The 27,136-nt window shown below is 44.7% G+C and overlaps 1 protein-coding gene and 1 non-coding gene across 2 annotated transcripts in view; both read left to right on the plus strand.

Annotated features, from left to right (window-relative positions):
• LOC139541034 (C3 and PZP-like alpha-2-macroglobulin domain-containing protein 8) overlaps window positions 1–27,136 on the plus strand; it is a 45,246-nt gene that overhangs the window by 16,948 nt on the left and 1,162 nt on the right. The window contains exons 22-42 of the mRNA XM_071345191.1: window positions 776–915; window positions 1,057–1,108; window positions 1,457–1,755; window positions 2,938–3,163; window positions 3,467–3,643; window positions 4,500–4,581; window positions 10,820–10,976; window positions 11,068–11,142; window positions 12,608–12,773; window positions 12,925–13,011; window positions 13,144–13,280; window positions 13,543–13,698; window positions 14,297–14,359; window positions 17,297–17,550; window positions 17,669–17,756; window positions 20,044–20,118; window positions 20,229–20,334; window positions 20,580–20,690; window positions 21,880–22,092; window positions 23,135–23,209; window positions 25,026–25,215. Of these exons, the coding sequence (XP_071201292.1) occupies window positions 776–915; window positions 1,057–1,108; window positions 1,457–1,755; window positions 2,938–3,163; window positions 3,467–3,643; window positions 4,500–4,581; window positions 10,820–10,976; window positions 11,068–11,142; window positions 12,608–12,773; window positions 12,925–13,011; window positions 13,144–13,280; window positions 13,543–13,698; window positions 14,297–14,359; window positions 17,297–17,550; window positions 17,669–17,756; window positions 20,044–20,118; window positions 20,229–20,334; window positions 20,580–20,690; window positions 21,880–22,092; window positions 23,135–23,209; window positions 25,026–25,215 (2,929 nt within the window). The remainder of the gene's footprint in view (window positions 1–775; window positions 916–1,056; window positions 1,109–1,456; window positions 1,756–2,937; window positions 3,164–3,466; window positions 3,644–4,499; window positions 4,582–10,819; window positions 10,977–11,067; window positions 11,143–12,607; window positions 12,774–12,924; window positions 13,012–13,143; window positions 13,281–13,542; window positions 13,699–14,296; window positions 14,360–17,296; window positions 17,551–17,668; window positions 17,757–20,043; window positions 20,119–20,228; window positions 20,335–20,579; window positions 20,691–21,879; window positions 22,093–23,134; window positions 23,210–25,025; window positions 25,216–27,136) is intronic.
• Window positions 18,354–18,408, plus strand: LOC139541798 (U7 small nuclear RNA). Its single transcript, XR_011668415.1, has one exon. It is a non-coding gene; the product is annotated as a U7 small nuclear RNA (small nuclear RNA).

Here is a 27,136-nt window from a genome sequence, read left to right on the forward strand (position 1 = left end):
TGTAAAATTGCGCGACTAAGATTTCCTCTGCAAAAACTTCAAAATTAATGACAGTTTTCTTGAGTTCTCTTAGATTAATTGTGACTATTTTGAGGAAATGTATACTGGCTACGGCCTCTCAAATTGGACAATGAGTACTATTGCCGCTTTTTTCTCGCAAAGGTCTTTTAAGGGAGTGTGCTAGCACACTCGTTCGGTTCGCCTAGCCGCCAGCCGAACTGAAGCATGCTGACGCCTTTTTGTGATCTGGTCATCCAGCGATACAAACAGTCCCATCAAAGGTACAAAGCAGGCCACCAGCGGGGGAGCAGCCGGGGCCTTGCACTGACACTCAGTGGCATGTTGATGAGTTTTCAGGTCACTGGTGGTCAATGGGCCCCCCACGGCTCTCTCGTTCCCCTGGCCCCTAGTCTTTCCCTTTCACTACACACATACAAAGAGAACACATTGGCACACAGCCACGTCTCCAATGTGCTCCTCTGCAAAGGGAACTACATGTTCTTTGACAACCATGATTTGTGTTGTTGTGCAATGTGGTATTGTGTTGCTGATAGATGTATTTCAAAGCAATTTCATTAACATAACTATGTTTTCTTCAAATAGCATTCTTCACGCTATAGTCTTTTGGCTGCTTGTTCGGTTTATTTTATACAGTACATTTGTACTTAAAATGTATGCAATAAAAGTCCTGCTAAGTGGGAACTTACAGGCAAAAAAAAACATCCTGATATAAAGTATGGTGAGGTGAAGTATGTCTCTGTTTTTCCTGCCGTAGCACGGGCCATTGCCTATAGTGAGCCGGGCTGCTGCTTAGATGGACTCCAGTCAACTAAAACAGGCAAAAACATAGATGACCTGGAGGACCGGAGGACCCCCATTGGCCTTGACTATGTCCGAAGGAGTGTCCTGGTGGAGGTATGAGAAATAGGGGAGAGACTGCATGGGGAGAGAGCTGAGATGGGGAGCAGATGCTTGCTGTCCCATGTACTGCTGTACCATGTACTGTCATTAGTAGAGAGTGATGTCAGCTCTAACATGTTGTTTCTCCCCCTACAGCCAGAGGGCCTGCCCAGACAGTACACCTACAGTGTCTTCTTCTGCCCCAACGGTCAGTATTCAGTTATTTGCGCGTCTATTGCATCTTGCCTATGCCGCTCGGCCATCGCTCATCCGTATATGTACATATTCTTATTCCATCCCTTTACATTTGTGTGTATAAGGTAGTTGTTGTGGAATTGTTAAATTACTTGTTAGATATTACTGCACTGTCGGAACTAAAAGCACTATGTGTATGTGACCAATACAATTTGATTTGATATATGTTGTACTATAGTACTACACGGGTATAAGAGCAAATAGATTTTAAGTGTTACCCAATACCTTTCTGCCTCTACAGTCTGGTTTATTTTCTGCACTGGGCCACAATTTAATGTGAATCTGACATTTCTATTCTCAGAGCGAATCCATATCTCCACACCCAACAAGTATGAGTACCAGTACGTAAAGAAGCCGGCCAAGATGACTCACTTTGAGGTGGCAGTGAAGACCCACAACGATGCCCATTTTGCCCTCTCACCCAGCCCCCACGACTGTGCTGAGATGCTGGAGATTGTACTGGGGGGCAGACAGAACACCCGCTCCTGGATCTCCCTGGGCAAGATGGGTGAACCAGTGGTCAGCTCCCCCACCCCGGGCATCCTCTCATGGGATGAGTTCCGCAGCTTCTGGGTCAGCTTTAAGGGTGGTGTGGTGCAGGTGAGAGGAGGGGGGGTGGTCAAGCCTCTTTCTCTTGGTTATTGTAGCATCTATTCTATATAATGAGTTCTGGGATTTGTGTCCTCATATGAATCCTATACAGATCCACTGTGGCATTTCCAACAAAGAGCCACAGTCAGACAATCAGACAGACAGACAGACAGACAGACAGACAGACAGACAGACAGACAGACAGACAGACAGACAGACAGACAGACAGACAGACACTCAGACAATCACTCAGTCACTCAGTCAGGGCTTGAGGTAGAGTATAGTAGTGAGTTGGGGTAGTAAGTTAGAGAGGGAGTGTTCGACTGGGCAGGCACAGGGGCTGTGTAGTCAAGAGGACTGGCACCACTTTTAATGACATGCTTGTGAGGTCACGCTTAACGGGCTGGACACTCTGTGATCTGTGGCGTCCGCATGGCGCTGCCTGGCACACGGGCCTGAACCCTGCATTAGCCTCGTACCATTCACCAAAGGGAGCAATTAAAACCTTGCACTAGAACCCAGTATGGCCCAATAAGATTCATTTATTTTTCTAGTGACTGATTGCATTTCATTTTCAGCTCTGCATGGTCTATGGTTTAATGTGATTACAAAATGCCTAGAAATACCCAGGGTGCCATCTGTTCATTTGGAACTACGGATTGAGTGGATGTAGGAAAAAGGTGATGCAGACTGCTGTTGCCAACTCTTGGAAATTGACTTTATGTGTGCCTAGGATTTGAAATGCAAAAGCAACCCAAATGGCTTTTAAGTAGAATCTTATTGGCTTCCAGTATTTTACTATTGACTTTAAGCCACAGGGGCTTCCTCTATACAGCATTAGCAAACACTTATTTCTATCATGTTATTAGATATTCATTTAATCAGGGTGAAATTCAGAACCACATTTATATCGTGTCAGGCTTTTATTTGAACCTGGCAAAAACCAGGTCACTACACATTGTTGTAACAACCATAGAATTTGAATTACAACATCCTGGTTTATCTCTCTGAGTTTGACCAGTACTCGAGGTAGAAGTTGCCCTTAAGCACAGATTTAGAATCAGATACCTTACCCTCAATCCTAATCATTAGGTCAATGAAAGACACCTGACCCTGCATCAGTGGTTAGGGACAACTTCACTCTTTCACTCCAGTCAAAAACCTAAAATCTCTCAAATCGATCTCTGATAGGTCGGACATGGTTTGCAGCCATCCAATGAGTCGGTGATCCTACAGTGGTCTGGCCCCCTCCCTGGCCAGGTGCGTCACATAGGTTTCTCCACGGGCTGGGGCTCGGTGGGTGAGTTTAAGATCTGGAGGAAGGAGGACTCTGATGAGAACCACAACGAGGCCTTCACCCTGGGCGTCCCTCACAACGTGGTGCCTGGCTCTGAGACCGCCACTGCCTCCATGATAGGTGAGGAGGGACACCATTTATTTCTCATCCTTCTTAAAGACCTATCATTTCCATTATCTGAATGTCTGCTTCTCCTCCTCCTATTCACTTTGACATACCTTGTCCGTGTGGTTAATTAGAGTTGGAATGAATCATTTCTCTCTGAATGACGTTTGATGGAACAGTTGTAACCTACCATTTGTAATACTGTTGACCCTGCAGCTGTGTTGAAGAAGAGATGTTATCTTAATGAAACTAACTTTATGTGAGGCAGTGTAGCAGTGTTGCTGAACAGTTTCTGTATTGTGTTTTGTGATGTGCCAGGAGACGTGATGGGCCCCACCCTCAACAACCTGGACAAGCTGCTGCGGCTGCCCTTCGGCTGTGGGGAGCAGAACATGATCCACTTCGCCCCCAATGTTTTTGTCCTCAAGTACCTGCAGAAGACCAGGCAGCTCAGCCCTGAGGTGGAGGCTGAGGCCACAGACTACTTGCTGCAAGGTAACCACCGGAGAGATCAAGTAGTTCAAGGGCTTTGAGACCTAGGGCCAAATCCTACCTTGAGAACCTTGAGATATTCCCGTTGGGTGATGTCAGTTACCCCTGTGAAGATCATCTTATAAAGTCAATGCATTTACTGTCCACTTAGTTCTAAAACAGTGTTTCTCTGATATTCACCAAGGGCCCAGATTCACAAAACCTTCTTAGGAAGAAATTTCTTCTTAACTGCCATTTTTTTCCTTAACTATAGACTTAAGAAGAAAGTTAAGAAAAATTGCTATTCCTCAAAAGGTTATTGGAAATGTTATTGCGCAATTTCCTATGTTTCTTCTCCTTAAGCAAAAAGTTAAGAAGAAATTAGATTCTTGAAAATAAAGTTATTGGAAATGTTGTTCATTCCAAGATAGCCTTAACCCTTGTCTTAAACTCAGGGCAGTGAGGAAAAAGCTCAGGAAAGCAACTGAACATGTTTTATTCACTCAGACTTCCTCTGAATGTTTCAGTGTTGATTATTTTAAACCCAAGAACATGTTTTAGAACAGTAATCTCAGTAAGAAATACGCTAACATGATTGCTATTGCTAGATAGTTAGCTAAAATGGTTGCTTAGCAACAAACATCTTAAGACAATTTGTAAGAAGATATTTGAGAAGTTCTTAAGAAAATCATTACATCTTAAGATATTGTTGAGGATTTGCACGTACAAACTATCTTATGAAGTTCTTATTTTTTTTCTTAAGAATCTTACGTTTTTGCGTAAGTGTTTTGTGAATCTGGGCACTGGTTTGGATAGCAATATTAATGAAAAAGTGCTTTAGCATCAACCCGATAATTCCCTCTCCCATGTACTATCCCAGGGTACCAGAGACAGCTGACCTATAAGCGCCAGGATGGATCCTACAGTGCCTTTGGAGAGAGGGACTCCTCTGGAAGCATGTGGTAAGTCATCTACTCTTTCCTTAGGTTTACATCCCTCAGTAAGTCCTTTACTTTTCACTTTGGTTTACATCCCTCAGTAAGTCCTTTACTTTTCACTTAGGTTTACATCCCTCAGTAAGTCCTTTACTTTTCACTTTGGTTTACATCCCTCAGTAAGTCCTTTACTTTTCACTTAGGTTTACATCCCTCAGTAAGTCCTTTACTTTTCACTTAGGTTTACATCCCTCAGTAAGTCCTTTACTTTTCACTTTGGTTTACATCCCTCAGTAAGTCCTTTACTTTTCACTTAGGTTTACATCCCTCAGTAAGTCCTTTACTTTTCATTTAGGTTTACATCCCTCAGTAAGTCCTTTACTTTTCACTTAGGTTTACATCCCTCAGTAAGTCCTTTACTTTTCACTTAGGTTTACATCCCTCAGTAAGTCCTTTACTCTTTCCTTAGGTTTACATCCCTCAGTAAGTCCTTTACTTTTCATTTAGGTTTACATCCCTCAGTAAGTCCTTTACTTTTCACTTAGGTTTACATCCCTCACTAAGTCCTTTACTTTTCCCTTAGGTTTACATCCCTCAGTAAGTCCTTTACTCTTTCCTTAGGTTTACATCCCTCAGTAAGTCCTTTACTTTTCATTTAGGTTTACATCCCTCAGTAAGTCCTTTACTTTTCACTTAGGTTTACATCCCTCAGTAAGTCCTTTACTTTTCATTTAGGTTTACATCCCTCAGTAAGTCCTTTACTTTTCACTTAGGTTTACATCCCTCAGTAAGTCCTTTACTTTTCACTTAGGTTTACATCCCTCAGTAAGTCCTTTACTCTTTCCTTAGGTTTACATCCCTCAGTAAGTCCTTTACTCTTTCCTTAGGTTTACATCCCTCAGTAAGTCCTTTACTTTTCACTTAGGTTTACATCCCTCAGTAAGTCCTTTACTCTTTCCTTAGGTTTACATCCCTCAGTAAGTCCTTTACTTTTCACTTAGGTTTACATCCCTCAGTAAGTCCTTTACTTTTCCCTTAGGTTTACATCCTTCAGTAAGTTCTTTACTCTTTCCTTAGGTTTACATCCCTCAGTAAGTCCTTTACTTTTCATTTAGGTTTACATCCCTCAGTAAGTCCTTTACTTTTCATTTAGGTTTACATCCCTCAGTAAGTCCTTTACTTTTCACTTAGGTTAACATCCCTCAGTAAGTCCTCTACTCTTTCCTTAGGTTTACATCCCTCAGTAAGTCCTTTACTTTTCACTTAGGTTTACATCCCTCAGTAAGTCCTTTACTCTTTCCTTAGGTTTACATCCCTCAGTAAGTCCTTTACTCTTTCCTTAGGTTTACATCCCTCAGTAAGTCCTTTACTCTTTCCTTAGGTTTACATCCCTCAGTAAGTCCTTTACTCTTTCCTTAGGTTTACATCCCTCAGTAAGTCCTTTACTCTTTCCTTAGGTTTACATCCCTCAGTAAGTCCTTTACTCTTTCCTTAGGTTTACATCCCTCAGTAAGTCCTTTACTTTTCATTTAGGTTTACATCCCTCAGTAAGTCCTTTACTCTTTCCTTAGGTTTACATCCCTCAGTAAGTCCTCTACTCTTTCCTTAGGTTTACATCCCTCAGTAAGTCCTTTACTTTTCACTTAGGTTTACATCCCTCAGTAAGTCCTTTACTTTTCACTTAGGTTTACATCCCTCAGTAAGTCCTTTACTCTTTCCTTAGGTTTACATCCCTCAGTAAGTCCTTTACTTTTCATTTAGGTTTACATCCCTCAGTAAGTCCTTTACTCTTTCCTTAGGTTTACATCCCTCAGTAAGTCCTTTACTTTTCATTTAGGTTTACATCCCTCAGTAAGTCCTTTACTCTTTCCTTAGGTTTACATCCCTCAGTAAGTCCTTTACTCTTTCCTTAGGTTTACATCCCTCAGTAAGTCCTTTACTCTTTCCTTAGGTTTACATCCCTCAGTAAGTCCTTTACTTTTCACTTAGGTTTACATCCCTCAGTAAGTCCTTTACTCTTTCCTTAGGTTTACATCCCTCAGTAAGTCCTTTACTTTTCACTTAGGTTAACATCCCTCTGTAAGTCCTCTACTCTTTCCTTAGGTTTACATCCTGCACGTCAGTTCACTCCCGATGGTACATAGTTTAAAACTGCATACTGCTCCTCCACTTACCCTGACCTGAAGTGGATTATTGGCAGAAACAATGGGAGCTCTTATCAGTAACATTGTATACGCATGTTCAACATTCATACCCTCATATTCCTGTGTTTAAATCGGTCTGAGTTATGCTCGCTGAGTGTTTATTTAATGTTTACACATCCCTGGAGGCAGGCAGGCGGCCACGACCATGTCATAATATTTGGAATAGTGAATACGGAGCGAATGAGAGGCTCCAATGTTCTGCTTGCATATTCGGGCCACTTGCATACCTTCAGGGTGATTTATTAGTTGATGTGGGTATTATGATATTTAATAGAGCTCAGACTGTGAAACAGTAGGTTAAATAAACCCAGGAGAATCATACACAAACTTCTAATTGGTTCCCAAGGCAGCCGTGGGGCTCCAGTAAGCTATTTGCTGTTAAAGAGGGTTAATGCATATGGAACAGAATGGCCCCTGTTTGTTTTGGCCCAGGGGCGAAGTAGCACCTCTGTATGTAGGCTACACTGACTACCCCCCCCACCCCCTCTCAACCTCCTCCTCAGTCCCCTACTACCACTGGAGACACAGGAGCTTGCTAGGCGCTCGGCCACTTAACGAAAAAAGCATTTTGACTTTCGACATGCCCTAGAAACTGGAACTAGTGCATGTCTTGTCCAAAACAATTGAATCACTGCTCTGGTGTAATTGGTAATATCATTCAACTTTTCCATGAAAACCCTTGAAACCTCCATATGCGGGACGAGGATATTATGAAGATATGAAGTGTAACGGTCATAATAGTGTAAGCGTCGGTTTTGGAGCCACGGGCAACATGGCAGGACACAGATGTTGAACCTTATGTAAACCTGTAGCAACAAACTCTTTATTAATCCATCAGCTTGGTGTTTATATGTCAGAACAACCCACCTTTTGTTTGGCCTCCAGAGTTAGTCATTCATACAGGTCATTTATGGGCAGGTAAACAGCGTTCTTAATGCAGTGTTAATGTATTCCAGTTGTAAAATGGTATCTAAGCGGAAATTGCAGGGCCTAATGAAAAGATTGTACATAATGACACGGGCAGTAATGTCTCCATAGGCTAATGCTGGGTCTGGGTGATGCCAAGGCACTTAGCCCTACTCTACTCTACTTTTCTCTACTCTGCTCTACTCTGGTCTACTCTACTCTGCTCTGCTCTGCTCTACACTGCTCTACTCTGCTCTACTCTGGTCTACTCTACTCTGCTCTACACTGCTGTAGTCTACTCTGCTCTACACTGCTCTACTCTGCTCTGCTCTACACTGCTCTACTCTGCTCTACACTGCTCTACTCTGGTCTACTCTGGTCTACTCTACTCTGGTCTACTCTGCTCTACTCTGGTCTACTCTACTCTGCTCTACTCTACTCTGCTCTACACTGCTCTAGTCTACTCTACTTTGCTCTGCTCTGTTCTGGTCTCTGTGTCTGTCCCTGTGGGTTGAACAGTCCCTGTGGGTTGAACAGGACCTCGGGGCACAGAGCTGAGGATGAGGAGGGGCTGGTTCTCATCACTAACCCTTGCTTGCCTCTCAGGCAGATGCAGATACCACTGGTGTGTGTGTGTGTGTGTGTGTGTGTGTGTGTGTGTGTGTGTGTGTTTAGGGGGGTGGTGTTGGGATATATCAACATATCTTTGCGGGATTGAAGGTGGGGGTGTTGTGGTGGGGCCTGGAGCGGACGTGGCAGCCCCTCTTCCGGCATCGCTTGCATACCTGTCTCCGTCTGGATCCAATGAGAGCCACATGCTGCTGTAATCTGCAGAACCCCCACCATCACCACCCTCCACCCCCTCAAACCCCGTAGCCTACTTAATACCCTGGCATGGGGTAAATATGCAGCCCGATGGAGGGCTCCACAGCTCCACACTGTGGGTCTGTTATTGGTAGTCACTCTAGATATCCGCGTTGCCTCCCACAATTTTCAAATGTTCCTAGGGTCTGGTTTTCAAGACTATGTTAGTGGTGCCTGATTAGATACACACGGGACGTGTTGAGGCTGGCAAGGCATTTCCCTGTGAATGAGATTGATCTGGCAGTGGCGCTAGAGTGGATTGGATAGCAGAGATGGAGAGAACTGATCTACAGTGTTGTTAAACTATCTATTTCCAATCCAATGCCAAACATTGGGTGATTATAGCAGGAATTTGGTGTTTTTATCAAGCCAGATCTTAGATAACTGGGTGCTGAATTGATAGATGTTTACATGTTGAAATGGAGAATGGTTGTTATTGTTCTGTGCTTGGATGTGGTAACCCTTTCTCTCCCCTCTCACACACACTGCCATGGAAGCCCTGGTGTGTGTGTATCCATGTGGTTTAACCACAAACAGAGCACTCTGTCCTTCATTCAAACTGAAACTGCCTGCAGTAACGACTGTGTGAGAACCAGGTTAATCTGCTGCCTTTCAAGACTTTAAGGAACTTGAACTATCATTTTAACTTTGAGAAACTATCATTTTGACTATCTTTAATTTGAAGATAAAAAAAATCTTATGTTTTGGACTTCTATAGAAAACCTCAGTCTATTTGGACTTCATATGCCCCAAGTTTTACAACTGCTACTCAAACGATAAATATGTTTATAAAACCTGCATCAAAATAACCAGTAGCCAGGGAATTTATCATGTTGTGGAGTTGTTAACATGGGCCGTATTTGTCAGTAAGTCTCGGTCGTTCCTGTAGGCAGTTATAAAAACCTTGGTTTCGACTTGCATTGACGTTGCAGGATCCAGCTCCAGTGTGCTGTTCTGAATGACCTCTGCGTGCTATCCAGAAAAACATGTCAACAACCTCCCCAAACTGCAATACAAGGGGAGTGGAAGCCCGGAGGGAGGGACTTCAGCGGGCCAGAGTGGAGGAAGCAGCCCTGTCTCTGTCGTTTCCTCACACACTAAATCATCTATACGCTACCCAGCACCTCTCCCTGGGGCCTGGCAGTTAAAGCCGGTGACACAATATTACTTAACATTATAAAAATTCCTGCCGGCTTAAGACTCCATCCCTGCTGGCTCTCTGGGGAGACATAACTTCCAGGGCCCAGCAAGGGAAGATTTAGTACCGTGGTTTATGGGAGAGCGTTTTTTCTTACTCTCTTGGTTTGTTCCTTCAGTTACAGCCCAAATGTATGTTTGGGGGAAAAACACACATGGTTTATTTATTTATTTCACCTTTTTATGGTAAGCAGCTTGCCTCATCACTTGGTTGCTCTGGGGAGGATGCTGTAATGGAATGCCAGTCTGTAATTGAAGAGCATTGGCCGTTGTGTGCAGGGGTTACTGAAGGGCAGTTGTTTATGTATGAATGTGTGTTTATTAGCCTAGCCCAGTCCCTCAGTCATCACCATTGGCCTCTCTGTGGGTCTTGAGTTCTTCTCTGTGGTTCCCGCTGTGATTCCAGTTCAGAAACTACAGGTCACACACTGTTGCTGGAGATTAGGAATGCCAACCCTGGCGATGGCTGTTTGTATAAGTTCAGAATGCTTACGGGATATTCCGGCATGCAGAAACATACTTGATTTTGTATTGTGAAATTCCTTGTTCTTGAGACGGAACAGCTGCTGTATCCTGTGGTGGCAATATGCGCTTTTCCCACTCCTCCTCCATCTTCCCCTCTTTCATCTTCATCTGCTCTCCCTCCAACCCCCTCTCTGTCAGTTAGTCTGTTTTTGCCTGACAGGATTTTGATGTAGTTTGATCTTCTCAGCATGACGTGCTGTGTAGTTTGGCATGTATCAGCTGCCATCTCACTCATCCCTGTTACTGTTGAGAGATTTAAAAGGTGTGACTGGTTAGGGAATATTTCACCCCATTCAAATGGTTTATGTGAACTCCGATGTGAAGTTTGCTAAGTATTTTTGAAAGATATGTCAGCACATGCTTGAAAGAGACCCAATCCCTCTCTGTGTCTCTCTCTCTCTGTGTCTCTCTCTCTCTCTCTCGCTGTCTCTCTCTCTGTCTCTCTCTCACTGTCTCTGTCTCTCTCTCTCTCTCGCTCTCTCTCTCTCTCTCTCTCTCTCTCTCTCTCTCTCTCTCTCTCTCTCGCTGTCTCTGTCTCTGTCTCTTCCCTCTTCCTCTCTCCTCTCCAGGCTGACAGCGTTTGTGTTGAAATCCTTTGCTCAGTCTCGTGGGTTCATCTTCATTGACCCAGAGGAGCTGCAAGCTGCCAAGGCCTGGCTCATCAACCACCAGAGAGAGGAAGGCTCCTTCCCCACCATGGGACGCATCCTCAACAAAGACTTGCAGGTGTGTGTGTGTGTGTGTGTGTGCGTGCCTTCCTGCGTGCGTTTGCATGTTTTCATAAGCACCATTAACCAGTGTTATTCTCCATCTAAAGGGAGGAATCCATGGAAAGATCTCGTTGACGGCATACGTGGTTGCAGCCCTCCTGGAGACAGGAATAACTTCAGAGGTAAGAGGATCAGTGGGGGGACCATGACCTCTCCCATTAAACACCCTCACCTCCCAAACAGTATTATTTAGCACAGTATTCCTCAAGGGGCGAATCTTAACCTAACATTCATATGTTAGTGTAAATTGGACTTTCAATTACACTTTCAGGCTCAGACCTAATACCAGACTTTTGTAAATACAGCTCTCTCACCCAGATATATAGTGTGTGTGTGTGTGTGTGTGTGTGTGTGTGTGTGTGTGTGTGTGTGTGTGTGTGTGTGTGTGTGTGTGTGTGTGTGTGTGTGTGTGTGTGTGTGTGTGTGTGTGTGTGTGTGTGTGTGTGTGTGTGTGTGACTGTGTGTGCCGGTACATTCCCATCAGTTGGAAATGTGGATGTCCTGGCACAGAGCCCATTCATTTTTGTTATGCTCTAGTGGCTGTAATTTAATATCTAATCCCTGGCTGACTGCATCAAGAGATTTATGAGGAGGACATGCAGAGACAAGGATGCCTGTGAAAGGTAGTACACCCCGGCCACATTCCTGTCACCTCGCCATGCTCTTACCCTGGTGCTGAACCCTTGACGACGTGCTTACCGACCTGTTGAACTCTCTCCAGTGTGCATTGAGGCAACCCATAGGACACACTGGCAGTTGAACATTTGATCACCGTCATGGTCGCTCTAGTAAAAAGAGATCTTTGGCTATTGAAAGGTAGCAGTGTCCTTATTTTAGGGCCAAGTGTGGAATGCTCTTTATCTGCCAAAGTCATTGTTGCAGAAGAATGTTGCTGTTTATGTGTACAGTGACCGAGTCCATGTAATGTTTATGCTTTGTTCTACATTGAGTGTGTTGCCAATACCAATGTTAAAATCCAGATTGTTATTGTGTCAGCTCTCTGTTCATTCAGGCACAGCTCTTCGCAAAGTATTCACAAGGTAGTTCTTCCCTCTAGTTCCCCTTCCATCCATTTCCCTCCTCCTTCTCCAAACCCCCCTCCTCTTCCAGTCTTCCTATCCTTCCCTATCTATCCTGAAGGGCTCTCCGGAGAATCAGGCCTCTAAAACTGATACCAACTGAAAAGGGATACTTGACATCAAAGCAAAACTCCTTCTTCCTTCCAAATTCAGTTAATTAAAAGGTAACTGGGCAGATTAAAGTGAGTGACTGTTGAGGTCTCTCATTTGAGCACATCTGGAAAAGCTCCTGCCTTTAATGGCAAAGTCGATGTTTATTTGCCTTTTGATAAGCAGCACATCTGAGTTGGGGAGTATGAGTTGGAACAGGACTGATCTTGAACACTCAGCAAAGATCAAATATGCCGGACTTAAGTGAAAGATGAATACGGAGGGATGGAGGGAGTTGTGGAGAGAGGTGTATCCATCACTCATACGAAGGTTTGGTCTCTGTGCACACATATGTGTGACATGTGTTAGTGCACCTGTGTTTATGTCTATTTAAATTAATATGTGTACTCTTCCCCAGGAGGAGAAGACTGCTGTGGCCAAGGCAAAGGGTTTCCTGGAGAGTAACACATACACAGCTGATGACCCGTACACCACAGCCCTGTCTGCCTACGCCCTGGCCCTGTTACGAAGCCCCTACGCCACCCTCGCCCTTCGACGCCTCAACCACATGGCCATCACACAAGGTACTCAGCTGTTAGGAAGTTTGGTTGCCTACCAATTCATATGAAACACTAAGCTGACATGACTAACCCACTGTTCTCCCTCATACTGTTTCTTACACTTTCGTCTCTCTCCATTTCCTTCTTTCTCTTACTTCTCTCCTCTTTCAATCAGATGGCTTTACCCACTGGAGTCTGACTGGCAGCACGGTGACAGATGAGGCCACCTTCATGGGCTTTAGTGACGGTCTTTCTCAGTCAGGTAGACACACACTGTCAGGCCACAGCCTGACTGTCCTCTATGATGGATGAATCTGATGTTCTCAGATCGGGACTTTTAGTGTTAGTGTGGCTGTCTAGTGTTTGTACGCTAATAGTCTCCTCCGTGTCCCAGTGGTGTCAGCGGAGGTGGAGATGACAGCATACGGTCTGCTGACCTACGCCCTGCTGGGTGACGTGGCCTCCGCCCTGCCTGTGGTCAAGTGGCTCTCCCAGCAGAGGAACGCCCTCGGGGGCTTCTCCTCCACACAGGTACCCCTCACAAACCCTGGAGAACCAGAGCCTCTCAGTCTCTTAGTCTAAAGTATTCTCCCAGATGCATCTCTCCCATATGTATTGTGGTTTTTTAAGCGGCCAAATGTGGTTTTATTTGACCAGGTTTTACCAGGTTAGCCTGATAATCTCTTTTAGAAGAGAGAACTGTCCTACCAAGGTCTATTTGAAACAACTGGTAATTGGTCATCTGGTGTCCAAAGCCTCCTTCTAATAACTGTCTGTCCATCCACTCTCCTAGGACACGTGTGTAGCTCTTCAGGCGTTGTCTGAGTACGCCATCCTGTCGTACGTGGGAGGAGTTAACCTGACCATCTCTCTGGCCTCTACCAACCTGGACTTCCAGGAGAGCTTTGAACTGCACCGCGACAACCAAAAGATGCTGCAGAGCGCCTCGGTAAGGAGTAGTGCCACGTTGCCACTAGACTCTAATGTAAGGTCAGTTATGGTTTTTCCTTTAATAGTTAAGGTTAGGATTGGAGGAAGGTAATCTGATCCTAGATCTGTTTCTAAGGGCATCTTCTTTCTGAGAGATAGTGAAGAGACTCCTACTGGACCAAGATACACACTACACACAGAAACTCAAGTTACACAATTGTCTGTTTTCAATGATGAAAGGTACCTTAAATAACATCCACAAAGTCAATTCACTTGACGATGACAATGAGACTCTATCTAAGAGCAATGGAATATGTTTCCCAGTGAATGAACCAGTGAGTGTTTTCAGGCTGTTCGTCTACATTTCCTTCTCATTCCCAAGCACCTGCCAATCAGTCACAGTGAGGGAGTAGCTCAGGTGAAGGCTTGAACTTTTGTTCCCTCTGCCGGGCATGTAATTCTCTGCTGTAATTAGCTCTGTCAGTTTAATTGGGGGCAATTTAGCTGTGCTGGTTAGTGGCCAGGCTATTTGACTGCTACTGCTTGGGTCTACAGCATTAATTCACTTGATAAGTGTCTCTCTCACCCCCATTTTTTTCTCCTCTCGCTCTGTCTAGATCCCCAGTATTCCCACAGGGCTGTTTGTCAGTGCTAAAGGCGAGGGCTGCTGTCTAATGCAGGTATGTTACTACTGATCTCCTCTTCTATCATTCTATCCTTCAGTCACACTGAGAATCCACCAGAGGGGAAAAGCCAGTCCATTCCCATGACTCATTGCTCTAATGCCCAAATTCCTGACTGTAAATTGGAATGATCTGGTAAAACTTAGGCAATTGTTCAGCGGGGACTGTTCGTTCCTCAATAACACTGACCCCCTGGATAGGATGCTGTTTTCGCTGTACCTTGTCACTAAAAACAAAAGGCTCTTTGAGGCCAGGGTGCATAAACAACTTCTTGGGGGGCCAGTTCCTCCTCTCTTCTTCTCTCCTCTCCTCTGCTGGATGTTTAGAAGAGTGTGTCAACCTTATCCCTCTTCACATGACAGGTGATCATTACGCTGGTCTCAAATGGGCTCTGTGATCCTTCAGATAACACTTAACAGTTTTTGGATCCTTTGAAAAAGGACATAAAGCTTATGTGTATTACTACTATTACTACTGTTGTAATGCTGCATTTATATATATGTATATATCAATCAATCAAATGTATTTTATAAAACAATTTGTCACCAAGTGCTATAGAAACCCAGCCTAAAATCAAAGAGCAATAAATACAGATGCAGAAGCACAGTGGCTAAGAAACTTCCTAGAAAGGCAGGAACCTAAGAAGAAACCTAGAGAGGAACCAGGCTCTGAGGGGTGGCCAGTCCTCTTCTGGCTGTGCCAGGTGGAGATTATAAGAGTACAAGGCCATTAAGGCCAGATCATTCTTCAAGACATTCAAATGCTCATAGATAACCAGCAGGGTCAAATAATTATCACAGTGGTTATAGAGGGTGCAGCAGTTCAGCACTTCAGGGGTAAATATCAGTTGGTTTTCATAGCCGAGCATACAGTGCATTCGGAAAGTATTCAGACCACTTGACTTTTTCCACATTTTGTTACGTTACAGCCTTATTCTAAAATGGATTGTCTATTTTCCCCTCATCAATCTACACACGATACCCCATAATGCCGGAGCAAAAACAGGATTTTAGACATTTTTGCATATTTATAAAAAATGTAAAACTGAAATATCACATTTACAGGATTCAGACACTTTACTCAGTACTTTGTTGAAACACCTTTGGCAGTGATTATAGCCTCCAGTCTTCTTGGGTATGATGCTACAAGCTTGGCACACCTGTATTTGGGTAGTTTCTCCCATTCTTCTCTGCAGATCCTCTAAAGCTCTGTCAGGACAGATGGGGAGCGCTGCACAGCTATTTTCAGGTCTCCAGAGATGTTAGATCGGGTTCAAGTCCAGGCTCTGGCTGGGCAGCTAAAGGACATTCAGAGACTTGCCCCGAAGCCACTCCTGCATTGTCTTGGCTGTGTGCTTTGGGTCGTTGTCCTGTTGAAAGGTGAACCCTTCACCCCAGTCTGAGATCCGGAAGACTCTGGAGCAGGTTTTCATCAAGGATCTCTCTGTGTTTGCTCCATTCATCTTTCCCTAGATCCTGACTAGTCTCCCATTCCCTGCCACTGAAAAACATCCCCACAGCATGATGCTGCCTCCACCATGCTTCACCATAGGGATGGTGGCAGGTTTCCTCCAGACGTGACACTTGGCGTTCAGGCCAATGAGTTCAATCTTGGTTTCATCAGACCAGAGAATCTTGTTTCTCATGGTCTGAGAGTCTTTAGGTGCTTTTTGGCATACTCCAAGCGGGCTGTCATGTGCCTTTTACTGAGGAGTGGCTTCCGTCTGCCACTCTACCATAAAAACCTGATTGGTGGAGTGCTGCAGAGATGGTTGTCCTTCTGGAAGGTTCTCCCTTCTGCAAAGAGGAACTCTGGAGCTCTGTCAGAGTGACCATCGAGTTCTTGGTCACCTCCCTGACCAAGGCCCTTCTCCCCTGATTGCTCAGTTTGGCCGGGTAGCCAGCTCTAGGAAGAGTCTTGGTGGTTCCAAACTTGTTCCATTTCAGAATGATGGAGGCCACTGTGTTCTTGTGGACCTTCAATGCTGCAGACATTTTTTGGTACCCTTCCCCAGATCTGTTCCTCGACACAATCCTGTCTCGGAGCTCTACGGACAATTCATTCAACCTCATGGCTTATTGTTTGCTCTGACATGCTGTAACGTAACAAAATGTGGAAAAGGGAAGGGGTCTGAATACTTTCCAAAGGCACTTTATACACTGAGTGTACAAAACATTAGGAACACCTTCCTAATATTATGTTGCACCCCTTTTGCCTTCAGAACAGGCTCAATTTGGACTACAAGTTGTCGAAAGCATTCCACAGGGATGCTGACCCATGTTGACTCCAATGCTTCCAACAGTTGTGTTAAATTAACTGGATGTCCTTTGGGTGGTGGACCATTCTTGATACACACGGGAAACTGTTGAGGGTGAAAAACCCAGAAGCATTGCAGTTCTTGATACACTCAAACCTGTGCGCCTGGTACCTACTACCATACCCTGTTCAAAGGCACTTAAATCTTTTGTCTTGCCCATTCACCCTCTGAATACACAATCCATGTCTCAATTGTCTCAAGGCTTAAAAATCCTCAACTTCATCTACACTGATTGAAGTGCATTTAACAGGTGACATCAATAAGGGATCATAATGTTCACCTGGATTCAACTCATCAGTGATGTCAATGAAATAGCAGGTGTTCTTAATGTTTTGTACACTCAGTGTATATAGGGGCCATGGCTGAAGAAGGCCACTATTGCTGCCTATCTCTGCCCCCCTCCACTCCTCCATACATCCCTCCATCTATTCACACACCTCATTTCCTGCTTTCACACCTCTATCCCTCCCTCAGCACATCCCTCTCTCCAGATTAGCATGATGAGAGGGAGCCTGTGTGTGTGTGTGTGTGTGCGTGCGTTAGCTTCCATATTCAATGGGTTTTCTCTGCACTACCTACTACACCCACAATCTGGAATACATTCTGTCTCTCCTCAGATTGATGTATCCTACAATGTGCCCGACCCCTTGGCCAAGCCAGCCTTCCAGCTCAAGGTGGACCTGAAAGAACCCAGGCAGGAGCGGCACCCGCCAGCACCACCCTCCCCCCACCACCCTAGTCCTCGCTCCCGTTCCCGTGCCGACAACCGCTCAGAGCTGAGCCGCAAACGCCGGGCGGCCACCGATGATGAAGACCCCGCAGCTCACCAAGACAACCTGGACTACCGCATCACCCTGGAAGCCTGCGCCAGGTAGGGCAGAGACAGTCGGCTCAGTGCAGCAGCCTTTAGCCTAGCTAGCATTTAGGCTGGTAGGTGGCCTATTTCTGCTAGCATTTAGCTTAGCATCTAACTCTGTTTCTCTCTACAGGTGGCTCCACTCAGGTTCTTCCAACATGGCTGTCTTGGAGTTCACTCTGCTCTCAGGTTTCCGTTCCGATGTGGAAAGCTTGGAGAGGGTAGGACATAAACATACACACACACATTACAATGACAGACAGACAGACAGACAGACAGACAGACAGACAGACAGACAGACAGACAGACAGACAGACAGACAGACAGACAGACAGACAGACAGACTTAAATCTGAAGACCATTTCAGATGAGGCGGTGTGGCGTCGTATTGATCAGGTGAATTAGGCAAGGATTTCCTTTCTTTTTCGGATTCCTCACTTGAAACATAGTTTTTGTGTTTAATAAGCTAAATTAAACCTTTACTCCAGAGCGATCAGTTCTTGCAACTTGTAGTCTATGATATTTCAGATTTAAATATGATTATTTACCATGAAGTAGTTTGGATGTAGTGAAGTAGTTTTTCAAAGTAACTTCTTTTTTTTCTTAAGTGTAGCTTTAGTGTAGCTTAACTTCTTCCACACACACACACACACACACACACACACACACACACACACACACACACACACACACACACACACACACACACACACACACACACACACACACACACACACACACACACACACACACACACACACACACACACACTGTATATTCCCTGCCCAAACGCCAGTCCTATCTACCTACAGGTTATGGAACATTTGCTCTTTTACTATTTCTCCAGTAGGTTTCGTCAAGGAGAAAGCCCTCCACTTCTATGTCAAAGATAATAAAACCAAAACCCTTTAGTAAATACTACTGTATACTACAGTCCGCACAAACACTACAGTAATTACTATACTATATACTACTATTTTGTTACAGTATTTATACTATAATAAACTGTAGATAATATAGTATACTGCAATAAATACTACTATATACTACAGTAAAATCTCCAAAAACACTAAAGTGAATACTATAGTATTCCTACCATAGTATACACTATAGTATTTTTTCATGTGAGTGTGCTGGAACTCTTGACAGACATAGCCAAAACTGGGTCGACTGGATCTACGTGTGTGTGTTTATGAAGCAGTGGGGTAATCACTATTGAGAGAGTATTTTTACTGCAGTGTTTAAGGACTGTAGTGTTGTCTGGATGAGGGCCAACTCTGGCCCAGTGTTCATTACTGTGTCTCTGGGGCTCCACAGGGAGCCAGGGCAGGGGGCACCTACCCTCTCTTGGCCTAAAACCCAGCCGCCAGGGCAGGGGGTTGCCACTGTTTATCCCAACTACCCCCCTCTGAGAGCTAGGGGAGAGGGACCCAGGGACCCATAGCAGCCATCTTAGGGAGGGGTTAGTTGAGGTCACCTCCCCAGGCACTCATCAAATGCTTATCTCCCCCATTACTGCAGAGTTATGGGCCACAGACTCCAGCTATACACCTTTATAAAGACCTACCTACCTGGGAGGAGATAACACACACACACAATCACACACACACTAGCTCCCTGAGACTTGAGGGAGTCAGTGCTGACCTGTGTTGTTTAGTGGCTAACAAGCTAGGTTTACAGAGCCACCTCTGCTAGCCTCCCTGCCTTACGACTGCCTGACTGCCTTGACCAGCAGGATTCCTCACTTTACGAGATGGAGCCTCGCTTATGCAGTCATGTGTTGTTGTTTTCATCAATGTTACTTGGAATGATTACACAACACACTTTGGCTTATGTCTCTATGGCTCTTTTTATCAGTATAATGGGGCTGAGCTGAATGGAACAAAATGCCTCACATTAACTATGCTACCTATTTTATTTTACTTTAAGTGCTAAGAGAAGGTGAATGGAATACATTTCAAGTTGTTACTATAATTATAGTTATTGTCAAACAACACAGCCAACACACAGCCTACTCACACACAGACATACACACACTCTATTACTCTCTACCGAACTCTGTGTGTGTGTGTGTGTGTCCCAGTGGCGCCAGCTCAGGCTGAGCACCTCATAAACTTCATCTGTCCGTAGGACTGCCACCTTCTAGAGAGCCCTGTGGGAGGAGTTAACACCCGTGCCCCCATGCTCCCCCCAACACCCAACCCCTTACGCTGGAAACAGCAACTCCCTCATAGACACTGATACTGTTATTGGAAGCTGTCTCTGGCTCCCTCTCTTCAGCTTGTAAACAGACTTGACCTACCTACTGTACAACTAGGCTGAAATGAAGTCACCAGAATACTGAGACAACAAAAAAGCTTTGTATTTACCCCTTTAAACTAAAAGGCTTTGACAGTGGTTCTGTACTGTATAATAGTGTTTGTTGAAAGGGATGTTATTGAATGTTTGGTTAATTTTAGATTAGAATATGTACTGAACCCCATCCTCTCCCCTTTTCTCATCAAACAGCTGCTGATGGACAAGAGGGTTGGTCTGAAGAGGTACGAAGTGGATGGAAGGAAGGTCCTCTTCTACTTTGATGAGGTACCAGTATATCACCATTGTGATCTGTTTATAGCTGTGGTGTACTGTACTGTGTGATCAATTCTAACTGGTTAACATTTGACCTGTCTCTGTGTTTTCCCACCACACAGATCTCCAGTCAGTGTATGACGTGTGTGGCCTTCCAGGCTGTCAGGCAGTACATAGTGGGCAAGACAGCGCCTGTTCCAGTCAAGGTGTACGACTACTACGAACCAGGTGTGCCTCTGATGTTATGAATATGCTCACTTTGCGAGCAGGGAAACCCTCCTCCATCTTCACAATGATTTAGTATGATTTACCGACAGCCTTCTCTCAGAGGAAATTGGAATTCAATAGTATGTGGTTTAAAATATAGAGACAGCGTTGTTTTGTGGAGAGAGAGGTGCATCCACCACTCATACAAATCTTTGTGTGTGTGTGTTTCTGTCTTTCTCTCTCTCACACTCTCTCTTTCTCCACAGCGTTTGAGGCCACCCGCTTTTACAACGTGAGCGAGAGCAGTCCACTGGCCCGCGAGCTGTGTGATGGCACCACGTGCAACGAGGTGGAGAGCTCAACCAACCAGTGGATAGGTAAGAGCTACACCACCGAGTTACAACACTCTACTGTATTTCCATTAATGGAACTACACCATTATATTTGTGTGAGTGCCCATTAAGCTTAGCTAAGAGAGAGAGAGAGTGAAAGTGTGACATGTCTCACGGGGCTCCTCTGTAAACCTCCCTGTCCCTATGCTTTCTAAGAGCGTGTGTGTCGTGCCTAAATTGTTATTGGCACGGGCCGATATTGGAAAGAGAAGAAACAGAAAAACAGGCCCACACAGGAATGCCCACTGGCCCTGGTTGTCATCGTGCCGAGCCGAGTGTTTTCGTTTCAGCGACACACAACCACACACACATACACACACACACACACACACACACACACACACACACACACACACACACACACACACACACACACACACACACACACACACACACACACACACACACACACACACACACACACACACACACACACTCTCTCATTAGCGAGGACCGATGTTGCTACAACAAATGTTGAAGTTTGCCTCTGTCACCGTGGTGATGAGTGGATGACCCTGTGTGTGTTGGCACTGTGTTTTGCCGGCCTGGCTGAGAGAGTGGCAAAGAGAGAGAGGCTGAGGGGCTGGGACCCCGTGCAGCTGGAACCAAGACCATGCTCGGACCCTGGGGAACCGCTCTCATCAACACACACATCCTCTCACACACTCTCACTCTCTCTCTCTCTCTCTCTCTCTCTCTCTCTCTCTCTCTCTCTCTCTCTCTCTCTCTCAACTTTCCTCCCTATGAAATATGTATTCTCTATTTCCTACCCTTTACCTGACCCATGTCGGCACTGGATAAACGTAGAAAATAAGGTCTGTGGTAAACGCAGGCTTAAGAAATCGTATACATTTTGGTCTATGATAATCTGCATCAGCTAGCATCACTTTTTGTGAATTTTGAAGCGTTTATGTAACCAAAAAAAACACATAAAGCACTAGTATTTACCTCAGACCTTATTTGGGCGTTTATCCCAAAACCCTATTCTTTCCCCATTCATGTTCCCCATAGGAATGGCTGAACGAATCAGAGGTAACTCATTTCCGTTTTTTAGGGCGACAAGCTGATGAGCTCTATTATGATGGTTAAATGTAACAACTAAAGTCACACAATGTTGATAAACATTGTTAGAAAAATGCAAAAGATCCTGTCCTGTGTGTTTCCTCTGACCCAGGCTTTGTCCAGGGGAACCAATGTAACAACGTGTTTGGCTGTCTGGAGGAGGAGAGGTTTGAGCGTTGCACCTGTTACAGGGACTGTGGCTATGACGGGGAGCTGGTGTGTGGCTCAGACGGACATCTCTACCAGAATCAGTGCCAGATGGAGGTCTTTGCCTGCCGCAACGGGACCCGCATAGAACAAGTGCCCATGTCCCAGTGTCCTGAGAGTAAGACTACTCTACCAGGGATGGGCTCCATTCCATTTGAAATTAAGTTAATTAGTTGAAAAATCCTTAATTACAGTAATGGCCAATTAATCAATTCATGACTTTGATGTGAATTCATCCTCTGAATGGATTTAATTAAAAGCTGCTACAGCTGTGCCCCCACACCCACTGACTGCTAATAACACTGCCAGGCTCTGAACCCTCCCAGTGTCTCTGCCAGCCACGCTCACATGTGGCTCTAATTTATCGGTCAGCTGCCACACATTGAAGAGCTAAAACATGATCTATTTCATAGTCAAACATTACATCCACCGAAAATATGTCTCCAAAATGTTTTGATTATTAGAAACACCCTTTGAGGAATTGAAGAGAGGATGTGCTGGAAGAGGGTGCAGGGCAGCCCAACATGCACATAATCTATCTCACACACACACACACAAAAGTAGGAGAAGAAAGGGTGGTGTGTGTGTGTGTGTGTGTGTGTGTGTGTGTGTGTGTGTGTGTGTGTGTGTGTGTGTGTGTGTGTGTGTGTGTGTGTGTGTGTGTGTGTGTGTGTGTGTGTGTGTGTGTGTGTGTGTGTGTGTGTGTGTGTGTGTGTGTGGCTGGTAACAGCTGTTCAGGTGCAGGCTGGATGAAGTTTGTGAGGAGAGCTTCCCAGCGCTGCTATATTACAGGGCACCCCAAATGACAGAGTGCTTTTGTCCAGGCCTTTGAAAACCCTGTCACATTCCTTTCCGACGCACAGACCAACAACAAAGGAGCCTTCTTGTTGTGGAGCGGATTGGGAAAAGACACAGACAAAACCTGTGTGGGAACACTAGGCTGCCTGTGCCAAATGTTTCATACAGTAGATTATCAGAAGGAACGGATACGTGTTTAGACCTTCCTATTGTCGCTTGTTTGTGTATGGGTAATTTAGAGATATGCACCCATGTTGGAAATACGGGAAAAGATATCACACTTGTACTGTAACCGTACAGTTTAATATGTGGTCCGTGTAACATTGGCTTGTTGTCATTGTGTTGTGTCTTTGTTCACACAGCGGAATCCACCACGGAGGACAGAGAGACTACAACAGGCGAGGAACCAGGGCAAGCTCCTGTGGCTGTACACAAAGGTAAATACAGTGCCAGGCAAAGCACTCACTCACACACACTCATACAGACACACACACACACACACACACACACACACACACACACACACACACACACACACACACACACACACACACACACACCACTCTCTCTTTTCCTCTCTCTACACCTCCCCCACCCCTGTCTCTCATTGGATGCCAGCTGTTCCCAGCTGCAGGAGGGAGTGTGTGTGAGAATTGAGGAGTGTGAAGAGTGTGTGTTGTGAGTGCCAGCCAAAAGCAGGGGTTGGAGAGTTCAGGCATATCACCTCTGAGTGAAGCTTGCGTTGACATGTGCAGGCGTGTCAGGCGGCTCATACTGTAGGGAACCCTGCTCTGCTCTGTTCCCACTCTCGAAACACTGTATACACACCTGACAGAGGAGGACCAGACCTCTACTGTGCCCACTGTAAATGTATATCTGCATGTATCCATTGATTTGTATCGTATGAGGGATTGGAGCTTATTCCCGCTCAGACTATACACATGCAACCCTCTGAGAACATTCACATACAGACTGCCTACAATAGTTTGCTCTAACCTACACCCACTGTAAAGTATATGTCCACCAACATGCATCTGCTTCTTCTGGCTTATAAAGAGTTTGATCATTTTTACAAGTAAAAATAAGTCTAAGGAGTTTGATCATTGTTGTAGAAGAGCTAGAGGTGTAGATGAGAGCCCCTGCCCTTCCTTCCCTCCTGTCCTCCAGGTCTGATCACTCTGTCTGCCTGCAGTGTGCTGGGGGCTGTTGGGACTTGCCCCAGTCTGCAGGAAAGGTGAGGAGAGGGGGAAGTAGAGCACTGACTCCTCAGTAGATCACCTCTACAGGCTACTCTCACATTCAGATAAACAAGAGTATAGGCTTCACTTAGGTGGATCGTTTTTCTTAAAGGGGATATTTGTTGCTCCACCACAGGGTTCACTTACATGTCATGCTGAAATAACTTGTTACAGAACTCCTGGTCAGATATATCATTCTTTATGTTGGTGTGTAGCAGGGATCGTGGGTGTGATATAGAGTAGGCTCAAGTCCGTGCGTGCGTGTGTGCGTGCGTGTGTGTTTGATGTGGCCTATGCATGTGCTGACTTGTTCCCAGCCTGCAGCTCACAGTAGCCGTAATGGAGTTCCACAAAGGTCAAAGGTCTCCTCAGTACAAAGACTGATGCTTCACATTGGAAGACACCTCACCACAGGAATGCCATTAAAACTCTAGCGGTACACACGTACAGAAAACATGTTATTACACTCAATGAACATTGTGCAAACTGTAATGCTGAGCTATTATATGTTGTTGACCTGAGCTACACTGTGTGTTAGGTTAGGTAGATTGTGATGGATGTGATTTTGTGTGCCAAGAATCTGACAGCATTCTCAACAGATTTAGTGAAAACATTGAGACGTTGGAATCAGTTCCTCCCTTAGTGGTGAAACAGCATCAGAGCTGAGTGCACGATTAATTCAACAAAACACTATGTTTAAGAGACTGGTTAAAATAAATGGAATGTAGTGTGTGTAGTCATCTGAAATATATGATTTCCAAAAGGAACAGTGTGCATGCAGTGCTTTACGTGAGGCTGAACTTTTAAAGGACATAGTGACCCCTACTGGCCACTTTGTACAATTAACTCATTTTTGGTAGATTCTCTGTGGAAACATACTGTTATACCCCTTAACTTTTTATCCAAAACTAGTGTTCTCTCAAAAAAAAGTGTGTTGAACAATTGTCTCACATCTTTATTATTTATATTTTTTTCAACATCCCTCCCCTCTCTCTGTCCCTCTCTTATGCTGTAGGTGAGGAAGAGCAGGGTTCCATGGCTGAGGTGTCCTACTACTCCTATGAGTATGACCCAGACTCAGAACCCTTCGCTGCGGAGGGGGAGGACCACTTTGAGCTGGCGGAAGGGGAGCAGGGGGGAGAGCAGGACAGTCCATCAGATAGCCAGCTACCCACACTGGACACAAAGGACACCCATGAGCGATGGTATGGCCCTCTGACCTCTCCGTCTGTTTGCACAACAACACTGAGTTGGAACTGTTAACACGGTGGTAATATGGATAGGACTTGAAATTAACTCAACTGTGACTTTGTACCTTCAAACCTGTTTCAGTCTATTTCCTCAGTAATAACAAAGTGTATTCAGATACCTCTACGTCAAATCAAATGTTATTGGTCACATACACATGGTTAGCAGATGTTAATGCGAGTGTAGCGAAATGCTTGTGCTTCTAGTTCTGACAGTGCAATAATATCTAACAAGTAATCTAACAATTCCACAACAACTACCTTTGGGGCGGCAGATAGCCTAGTGGTTAGAGCGTTGGGCCAGTAACCGAAAGGTTGCAAGATCGAATCCCCGAGCTGACAAGGTAAAAATCTGTCATTCTGCCCCTGAACAAGGCAGTTAACCCACTGTTCTTAACTTAACTGACTTGCCTAGTTAAATAAAGGTTAAATAAAAAATAAATAAAATACCTTATACACACACAATGTAAAGGGATGGAATAAGTACATATAAATATATGGATGAGCGATGGCCGAGCGGCATAGGCAAGATGCAATAGATGGTATCAGTGGCAGTCAGTGCCGTTTAAGATGAGTGATGACGATTTGCCTTATTTATTTTACAGCATATTGGAAGACTGTCATTCATATTCCATTCACCCAGTTCAATGAAACAGCGATAGGTTGAAGCTACTACGTGATACTCACATTTTCCCTATACCCATCATGAGGTTGCTACAACCAAGCTTATGGCGGAAAGTTTACAACGTAGGTGCACACAGGTTGATAGAAACATTTGAGGTGACAGACAGTGACACAGACAGACAGTGACACATTCAATGCTGCCTTGCACACTCTTGCCTGCATCTAGCTGATCTGGGGTGTAATCATTAAGTTGCAAACACGTTTTTTATTGGACAAATTCAGGTATGTTAATCCCTGTTCCATTTTCTTCCGTTTAAGAAAAGTTTTTCAACAGAATACACCCCTGATCATGCGTAAACACAGTTCACTTTCATAGCAGCCACATTATATTCCTTCTAGCATCTATGCGCTCTCCTCCTCTCAACTTTTCACTTCACTTGTGGACTTCAATGCACAACACAATCAGATATATGTGGCCAGATGAAAAAACATATCCAAGCCAAACCATATCATAACTGCTACACACAGGCTAAATCATTGTCACCATATTAGCTAAAGTAAAGTCATAGTCAACATAGCTAATAGAACTAACGCGTTAATAAACCCGCTACAATCATGCAGTAACGTTACAGTGTACAGTCAGTAAGCAGTTGAGCACTTACACCGGCGGGCCCTGGGGGCAATAAATTAGTAAAACCAAAAGCTTACCTTCACTTGGAAGAGTTCCAGTGTTGTGTTGGATAGTCATAGCCAGCTAGCTAAAATGGCATCCCTCTGTTTGAGCAGGCTGTTTAAGTAGGCTGCATTTGCTAGCTAAGTAAGTTAAACTGAAAGTGATTTATTTTTAATTAACCCTCTCTCTCTTGCTTCTCCTTCATTTTGGAAGAAATTAATTTGTTCAAAACTGTTAAAGTATTGTCTTTTTCTCTTTTTGAGTCAATTACTCACCACATTGTAGGCACTGCAGTGCTAGCTAGCTGTAGCTTATGCTTTCAGTACTAGATTCAATATTTGATACTTTGATTGGGTTGACAACATGTCAGTTCATGCTGCAAGAGCTCTGATAGGTTGGAGGACGTCCTCCGGAAGTTGTCATAATTACTGTGTAAGTCTATGGAAGGGGGTGAGAACCATGAGCCTCCTAGGTTTTGTTTTGAAGTCAATTTACCCAGAGGAGAACGGAAACTAGCTGTCCTCCGGCTACACGAAGGTGCTAACCTACAGAGTGCTGTTGAGGCTACTGTAGACCTTCATT

The sequence above is a fragment of the Salvelinus alpinus genome, chromosome 16, assembly GCF_045679555.1.
Source record: "Salvelinus alpinus chromosome 16, SLU_Salpinus.1, whole genome shotgun sequence".
NCBI classification, from domain to species: domain Eukaryota; kingdom Metazoa; phylum Chordata; class Actinopteri; order Salmoniformes; family Salmonidae; genus Salvelinus; species Salvelinus alpinus.